At 42.4% G+C, this 9,212-nt stretch overlaps 1 protein-coding gene across 3 annotated transcripts; it reads right to left on the reverse strand.

The window, feature by feature from the left end:
* Nucleotides 1–244: 244 nt before the first annotated feature.
* On the reverse strand, nt 245–7,278 carry EIF1B (eukaryotic translation initiation factor 1B). 3 transcript variants are annotated; one of them, XR_006018542.1, is made up of 5 exons: nt 6,976–7,100; nt 4,657–4,820; nt 3,855–3,956; nt 3,083–3,273; nt 245–1,710 (listed from the first exon to the last, which is right to left on the reverse strand). XR_006018542.1 is itself a non-coding variant. In XM_042043498.1 (4 exons), the coding sequence occupies exons 1-4, from the start codon at nt 7,004–7,006 to the stop codon at nt 3,229–3,231; spliced, it is 342 nt and encodes a 113-aa protein (XP_041899432.1). In that variant the 5' UTR covers nt 7,007–7,278; the 3' UTR covers nt 245–3,228. The 3 variants fall into 3 exon arrangements, 1 of the variants encoding a protein (XP_041899432.1); XR_006018541.1 differs by having other exon boundaries at nt 2,948–3,273; XM_042043498.1 differs by having other exon boundaries at nt 245–3,273; nt 6,976–7,278.
* Nucleotides 7,279–9,212: the final 1,934 nt, after the last annotated feature.

Consider the following 9,212-nt stretch of genomic DNA (forward strand, 5'->3'; position numbering starts at 1 on the left):
CCACTTGAGAAAATTATCTGCCCATAGTTGTGCTCCTCATGCTCATCTCTGAGACAGTCAGATGTAGCAGACCATACGTGACAGTCAAGGGCCTGACAGCTCACACAGTAAGAGGAAGTAGGCAGCTTACAGACTTAAATTACTAAATCTCATATTCTACAAACAAGAACTGCTACCAGCAGCAAAGGGTTCAGCGAGGGTGTCATTGCTTGTAGCTTCATTAAGTAGACGTAGACTCAGAATAGACAATTTAATGAATTTATTTATGCAGTGTATCAGCTCAGAGTTAGCTAGAACAGCCTAATAAAGCTATGCAGACAGCTGTGAATTTGAAACATATTTCTACATCCAGTAACACCTTGAGATTAAGTGTTAAATGTCACTGAGAAGGCAATCTTGATTTACAGGTCTGAAGGACACAGACTTCACAACTTTCCAACAAAAAGAAACCATTGCTCTTTGCAGTCTTGAGCTTGGCCAGCCTCAAGTCCTACTAGTGGATTTCAAGAGTTTTCTACTATAAGCTCATTTTTACTGCCTTGACAATTATGGGCCACATCCTTTAACATTTTTAACCTATTTTGGAATAGATAAAGAGATTGAAACCTGCCTTTATTCTGAAAACAGATTTTTGTGGTGGCACTTTAAACAGTTGTTTATTTTCAGCATTTTTAAAACATGGATATGTACTCCAAATAAGTTTAGCTTTGACAAAGAAGTTCCAGAGTAAGATGACAAAACACAATATTGTTGAAGCCTTTCATCTAGAATATACAAAGATATTTGGGCTTGTAACAAGGCTAATTAAAATCTTAGAAATACTGTTTTAGTGTAAAACACTCAAGGAAAAAAAATTCTGCTTTCCTTCTAGAAAGATTAAATGGTTTGCTGCCACAACAAATCTCACCTCTTTAAAACTTCAAATGTGTTACATCTTATTCCACCTCCTTATAATTTTGCCCTTCAAAGGTCAAAACACAAGCATCTCCACCCAAGCCACCTATCAACTGCAAGGTTCCTCCTATTAGAAAGGATTTTTAAATGAGGCAGAAGAAACCCAAAGATTTTTCTTATTTATTCTAAGCAGAATGACTATGGAGAAATGACTCAAGCTTAGGTAGTAAAAGTTAATGGAATGCCATCTGAAATGAAGACTGACTCAGTAACACAAGACCTGCTAGTCATTTGTTAATATTCAATTCAAAGCCCACCAGAATTACTTGTATAATATCAGCAAAATAGAAGATACTGCTTGTTTTTCCTGTTGGGCAGGAGTACAAGCTTTAAATGAGAACATCAGTTTTTCTGGCATGTGATAAAATGAAAATCACTAATTGCTATGTACCCCCAAAACACTGATTACTTTAGCATTTAAGAACCAGGACTAGTAAACTTGCAGTAGAATGATTTTATTCTGCTCATCTGCAATACTTGCGTAAGATTTATTCTTGGATTTCCATTTGGTATGTGGGTATTTTGCATTTGGCATTCCCTCCTCCTGAAAGTATTGCACCTTAATAATATACAGTCTTCAGGAACATCCTTTCTCTGGAATAGTTAAGATCTGTAACATCAGGCAGAATTTGTGGAGATTGAGAGACTGGATTTTTACAAGTAGAATTGTCTAGACCAGACGGAGACAGAAATCGTCATATAACGCTCCCCTAATAGTTGCTAGTGCCTTAAGGGTTCATTTCTGAACTCAAAAATCTAAAAAAAGAAAAAAAAAACAGGTCAAATGAATTTAAATTAAACATTTCTGTATAGAAAGGTAAATACGAATAGGAAATAAAGTACAGGTACATGTGATATTAAATAATACCGTTTTGCCTATTCTTGATGTTTACTTAGGTAATAAACAATTATTTTATCAATTTCATCAATTTTTTTTTCTGGCTAAGTTATTATTAAGTCTTAGCAGCAAAGAAACATCTTTTTCTTTCTTTCCAGAGAACACACGATATCACATGAAGTTTTTTAAACATTTCCCACTATTGTTATGGTTTTGCAGCTCAGCATGTTTTGAATTGTTTCAGAAAAAAATTTCCATGTCTACCTCAAAAGGAAGACAATGTCTGCTTGTTTCACCAAATGAACTGATTTCATTCTTCATGAGACATATCCTACAAGCAGCTGTAGGCATTTGGTATTCTAACGAAACCTAACTTAAAAGCATGGTGGAACAAATGTTTTGTAACTTCCAGTAATGCTGTGAATGAATTGCCTTCTAGAAAAGCAAACCAAATGAGCTTTTTGTAGTAACACCCAAACATGACTACAAAACCCTCCATGTCAACCATTAATCCCAGGAAAACTTTTCATAACAAGGAAAAGGTTAGTGTAGAGCCTGTTCCCTTCCCTACTCCTGCAGCTAACACTACCAGCTCATTCAAGCACTCTGCTCACCAACTTTAAATGCACAGTCATGGCAGAAGCCAAAGCAATGTCTTTTCCCCTCACTCAGTGACAGAGGAGATACAATATCTCCTATCCACTTCCTTTAAATGTTTTGGGGCTTTTGCCCAAATGTTTTGTCTTGAGAAGCTCAGCTTGCTTTAGTCCAACTTTGCTTCATACTAATACCTCACAGTCACTGCAATAAATTTTAGAGAAGATCCAGTTACTTACACAGCAAACAACTGATGTCTTATTATACTGCTACTAAGACACACCTGCACTACAGGCTTTAAAGCTCTAGTCTTACAGCTACAGGGTAAGATCACATCAAGCTAATCTACTGATTAATCGGCTAGTACTTAATCATGTAGATTTTCCAATTTCTTCAATCAGCAGTGAGCTACACTTGCCACAAAGCAGTTCAGCCACTCTTCAGCAACGCTGCAGTGCTAGTTTAAAACTTAGGCTAAAGCATTTCAAATATCCCAGAAATTATATGAATAAACTTTTATTTTTAAGCAACAACACACGCTATTTGAATAAAACTCACATTTAACTCAGGTGGAGAATACTAAACTGAACAATCTTCACTAATACATTTCCATTGGAAATGTGTTAAAGTTCACAAGTGTCTTCATTACCATCTTACTGAAGTTTTCTTATGTGTTTCTAGTCTACACACCACCTGTTTCATGCAGTCATGCAAATCTGAATCAAATTGTAAATGTTCAGGTAAGAGGGAAGTCCATTCACTGCAAAGATTCATTTTCACAGAAGAGCCAGGATAGGTAAGACCAATACTGCAGGGTTCTTCATAAGAGTACAGATATGTTAGAAACCATGAACTTTCAGTTGTTCTTCCTTGACAATGCCAATCTAAAGGAGAAAAACAATGTATTTTAGTAAAGCTTACATACTTAGGCTATTAGAGCAATATCAAGTTACCACAATCTTACACTTCGATTAAACAAACTGCAGTACAGTGTATATACTCAATGGAACATTTTTCTAGTTTACAGAATGTTTCTGGGCCAAGCAGCAGAACTGACTAAACAAAAAGAAAATCTTATCAGACTTCTGATTTGTTCTGTAGTCCTAGGACTTATTCTTTGATGGTGTAACAACTCTGCATCATCATTTGCATCAGAGTAAGCCTCTTTCCTCTACTGTGCTTTCAGTCTCACGATTATGGTTTGCATAGAACACTTGATTTTACAAGCACAGAGCTCAAGTTGCACTGCCAGAGAACAAGTGGTGTGCTGTAACAGCGCAAAGGCATTCTACAGTGCTCTGATTTTTACCAGAGGCTTACTCTCATTCTGTAAGTGTCATTTTACTTTCCTGCTGAAAATACAAAGGAACTACAGTGGCCATCTTTAGCTGGATAATTAGCATCAGTACCACCTGGCACCCTACTGCTTCCAGAGAGGTTTTGATATTTATCTGCAGTCCCTCACCTCCAAAAGGAATTGGCAAATGTTCTTCCTCTGGTCACCTTGCAGCTGGATAACTTCACCGTATTCAGGATGCTCAATCACAGTGCCATTACAAGCAAATTTCTAAGAGAGAAACAAACATTCATATTATATGACATATGATGTACATCATGATTTTGCTTAGTCAGTCTTTTCAGAAGAACTTTGTCTCAGAGGCTGCTTACTATTTTGATGCCAAGTCAGGCAAAGGTTAAATCTATTTTACTGGCTCTGAGAGCAAATTGAACATATCTGCTGATACATACATACACAAACTAAACTCCTGATGGTAAATTCAGGCAAGGACAGGATTAGCTACTGTGCAGAAGGAAATGGTCAACAGTCATTGCAAGAATGAAAAACAAAGTCATAAAATACAGCCCTTTCAACTCCACACTGTTTTAAAATAAGTATTTTTATCCTGGCAAAACTAAAAGCCTCTATTTTGAGCAACAACCCAGCTGTAACAGAGGCAGGAATAAAACCAATCTGTACTTTAAACTGATTTTTTCTTCACACCAACAAAACCATGTATCTGTGAAATTTTAAAGAAACATTCAGACCATATTTTGTTTACTTCTTTGTAAGATAGAAACGTTTAACTTTTTAGCAAAAATCAGTGTTACTAGACACTGATAGGTGTTTTGAGAAAGGGAAAGGACTCAAATATGAAAGTGATGTGCACTAGAAAGAATCAAGTGAAATAAACATTTTGTTACTTAGTATTAAAAGCCATCTTATTCCTTTATATATAATTATTATCAAATCAAATCAGCAACTTTACCTTTTTGAAAGCTTTCACAAGTTTCTTCTTGTCATAATCATCTGCAATGCCCTGAACAGTTGTTAGTGTCTTTCTTCCGTTTCGTTGCTGGATCCTTATATGAATATAATCCTCAGTCCCCGCCGGGAGTAAGTCGTCGCCCTTTGTTGCATCAGCAAAGGGGTCTGCAGGAGGAAAAAGATTCATGTATTTCCCACAAAGGAAAACACCCAAGTTCAAAACTAAGATGGAAGATTCTCACTTCACAAAAATTTATCATTATATTCAGGGTATAATCTTGGTGTTTAATCCCTGTTTAAAAACACATTGTTAAAACCAAAATGCTTTTTTCTACAGCTGTATTAAGTCTCATTACACTACATACTCAGGACAGGCCTCTCAACTACCAGGCACCCAGTTTCTTCCATGCCTTCCCAGGTATGAACAGTTTTCTGCTACAGTATCAGTTTACTTCATTGTTTCTTGCAAACTGTAAATCCTGAACCTGAAAACATGGTTCTGAGAGAACATCAAATGCACATAAGGTTTAGACAGCTGCATACATTTAAAGTGAAATAAAGCAACTGTATCTCTTATCAGATCAACTGATAAGAACAGAGAAATAGAAAAGTCCTAGAACACACACTCCCTTACAGGTCAAGAACAGAAGTCTTATACTGTAGTAACTACCACACTACCAGCATGTTAAGGCATGGATGTAACTCTTGGCTACTAACAGAAATAAAAGAGAGATACACTCCAGCAGATGTCAGAGGCTGCCCGTAAACCAGAACTCCTCCAGTCAGCAGCTTTAGTCAAGAAATGTAACAAAATTAATTTAGGCTTAGATTAAAGAAAGGTCAGTTCTCAAATTCTTCCAAGCTTAGCATCTATTTAGGACAGATAAAATAGAAAGGCATTTAGAAAGAAGGGGGGTTCTGGATTAACACTTCTTATTCTCTGTACTCCACAAAAACATATTTAACATTCAATCAAGAAATTTTACAGTTCTACAAGTCTCCTAATCAGTAGCTCCAAATAAACCTTGAAGCATAAAGTACTTTACTACTTTTTAAGAATAATCAAAAATAATTTTTCTGTACTAATCAGAACAATATTTAAGAGCCCATGTAGGTTCAATAGCCATGCAAGCTACAATTTCCCAAACTTCCATTCAAAACTCAGCTCTAAAAACGCTGACCAAGTTTTGCCATCCACTAGAAAGAAAGGTGCCAAATGAGTAGAACTTCAGCGGAAACACAAAAAAGTAGTTCAGCTCCAGACTGACAGATCCTTGTAGAAACAAGAATGACACGAGCATTAAAGGAACTGAAAGCATAACGAGGATTCAAGCACAACAGGAAAGAAGTACAGCACTGGAAATCTTGACTAGCTCAGTTTCTACTACGAAATTTGTTAAATCGTGCTGAATTTTACTATCTCCCACAACTTGTTGCACAAAGACTAATAGCAAATTTTAGTCAAAGAAAAAGTGAAAGAAAAAGAGGACTTGGGCATGAGGATCACTTGGCAGAGTTTAGGACTCCAGGTTGGAAATAAGCCAAGATAACTTGGCAGAGTTTAGGGCTCTAAACTGGAGATAAGCCAGCACTGTAGGTGTCAACATTGGACCCCTTCAAACGAATCCTCTGGGCAGCACTTTCCTTAAGCACAGGGTGAGCTCCCCAGTCATGACTGAACGTAACCTTCTCACATGGCTTATACGTGCAGAAGATTACAGTCAAAACTGCGACCAAAAGCCTGAATTACTGTATAAAGTGCTAACTTGCCCACTTCTGCTGCTTATAGATAAGGGAGCAGGAGAACGCTGGCCCGGCACGGTTAAACTTCCCTGCTGATAGGAGAGAAATGATCTGCCATCTGCGTAGCTACTTTATAGAAACAATAACCTTTGCAGGGCTTGTATAGCGTTTTGAGACATTGCCGAGGATAAGATAAGGCAGCAAACCAACTGTAACTGATGAAATTATTTCCTTAGGAAAGGATATACGGGGTGTCAGAGCTGAGAACATGGCAGCACCTCCTACGGGAGCAGCGAGGGGCTGAGTCTCCCGCCCGAGGTCTCTCCGCCGCACACACCGAGCACGTCCCGAGGCCGGCGGCGCGGTAGGACAAGGACGAGCCGCCGGCGCTGCCTCACGGAGCACCGCGGCGACGGCGACACCCGCTCAATGTCACCGCGGGGGCGGCGGGCCCCGCGGCCCTCGGCAACGCGGAGGCAGGACGGCGGGGCCGGGGGCACGGCGAGGGGGCCGCGGGAGATGGGTGGGTTTGCCGAGGGGATGGCTGCGGGGGTGGCGGCGCGCCGGCGGCTCTTACCGAAGGATTGGAGGTTCTGGATCGAGGACATGCGACTCTGCGGCGAGAGGCTGGAGCTGCGGGGAAGCGAGTCCGCTCGGGTCACGTCTCCGGCTCCGCAGTGCCACGCGGGGGCGGGGAGCGGGAGGGAGCGAGGGGAGGCGTAACAAAAGCAGAGGGACGCGGGGAGCGAACCCGAGAGGGAGTGCGAGAGCGAGAGGAAGGAGTAAAAGGAGGAGGAAGCGCAAAGGGAAATAAAACGTGGAGGGAGGGAAGGACCCCCCGCCCCTCGCCCGCACCGCCCCACGGCCCCGCCAACGGGCACCGCCCGCCGCACAAAATGGCGTCTCGCACGTGACAGCCCCTCAGGAGCCCGGTGCACAGAGTGGCGGAATCGGATAGTTTGGAAAAAACCTCTGAGGTCATCGAGTCCAACTCATGACTGAACGTGAACAGGTCAACCAGACCATGTCACTGAGTGCCACGTCCAGACGCTGACTCCACCACCTCTCTGGGCAGCCCATTCCAATGTGTAATCACCCTTTCTACGAAGAAACTCCTGATGTTCAGCCTAAACCTCCCCTGGTGCAGGCTGAGGCTGCATCCTCTTGTGCTGTTGCTGGTTGCCTGGGAGAAGAGACTGACCCCCACCTGGGTACACTTCTTTCAGACAGTTATAGAGAGTGATAAGGTAACCCTGAGCCTCCTCTTTCCAGGCTAAACACCCCAGCTCCCTCAGCTGCTCCTCACAGGACTTGTGCTCAAGACCCTTCACCACCTTCATTGCCCTTCTCTGGACCCGCTCCAGCACATCAATGTCCTTTCTCACAACAATGTTCCCCTCAGTGGATCCCCGACAGCAGTGCTGGTGTGTTCCTGGAGCCCCTCGTTTTCCAAGCTTCTGGCCCTCAGGGACCCCTATGCCCCAGCAAGGGTGACCCCCATGGAGGCCCTTCCATACTCACATCCCTTTGGCTTGGGTGCTTTTCAAGCTGATCTGAAATTGGGAGAGCACTTCCCCCTTCCCCACTAAAATATGTTGGAAAACCCCCTCCCTCAGGCCCCCCTCACTGGACAAAATGCTGCGTTAAATGCTGAGTGTGGTGAAGGAGGCAGTCAGCACCCCACAAACTGCCTGTGCCTCCACTTCGGGCATGGCTTGGAGACATAAGAAGTTCCACCTGTGAAAAACGAGGTTCACTCTCCTGTGAGAATTTAAAGGGTTTAATATAAAGACAATAAGAGACACACAAAATAAAGCAAAGAGGTAACGGCCGGGTGCCTTGGTGCTCTGCCAAGAGCACACCTGATGCTCGAGGTGAGTCCTTTTTATACCATTTTTACTGTCTGTTCTCAATTAATACTCAAACTTTTCCCGGAGCTGTTCTGCATGGCCACTCCTTGGTTCCACCTATTTAGAACATGCGTATTCTTCTGCCTTGCGGTTTTATTTCTTTTGATTCTTGGGGTTGGGCTCGCTAGGTAAGAGTCGATGGTAGGGTGGATCTCTTAATTCTCCACAGTCAGGGCTGATTGCAGCTTTGGGCCTCTTCGTCTCTCCGGGCAGAACGGTGATAACGGCTCTCGGACTCTCCTGGCCACCAGTTCTCCGGGCGGAGTAGCCTTTGGGCCCTTTTGTTCCCTGGACAAAGTGTTGATCAGCAGCTTCTCGGGCCTCATCTTCTGTTCACTTGGAGGTTATCTTGCTTGCTCACACTTGCTAATATTCTTGCTAAAAGAGAGAAAACTACATCCACACAGCAAAAAGCATTTCTAACATCATATAATATCTACCTTTATACTTTGCGAGAAGCCAATATTATAATATATGTTTACAACACACCTCAGCATGAGGAAGAACTTGTTTACACTGAGGGAGGCAGAGCACTGAACAGGCTGCCCAGGGCGGTCATGGAGTCTCCATCTCTGGAGACATTCCAAACCCACCTGGACATGTTCCTATGTCACCTGGTTGAGGTGACCCTGCTTTGGCAGGAGGGTTGGACCAGATGATCTTGGGAGTCCAGTCCAACCCTAACTATCCTGTGATTCTGTGAACTTTGCACCCTCTCAGGTGGGTGCAGCTGCTGTTCCCCATTCCCTAGGGTCCACCACGGATGGCTGGCATGTGGCCTCATGGGACTCCTGTGTGACAGCCGCTCACTGACCATCCGTATTTTGGGAGGATATCAGCAGTGTAGGGGCTGCAATGAGAAAAGTTTGCCTTTAAAAAGGTGTGCAGGTGTTACAAAGCTTGC

Source organism: Corvus kubaryi, unplaced genomic scaffold (genome assembly GCF_017639235.1).
Source record: "Corvus kubaryi isolate FWS band 111438036 unplaced genomic scaffold, C.kubaryi_AGA036_p1.0 37398, whole genome shotgun sequence".
NCBI lineage: Eukaryota > Metazoa > Chordata > Aves > Passeriformes > Corvidae > Corvus > Corvus kubaryi.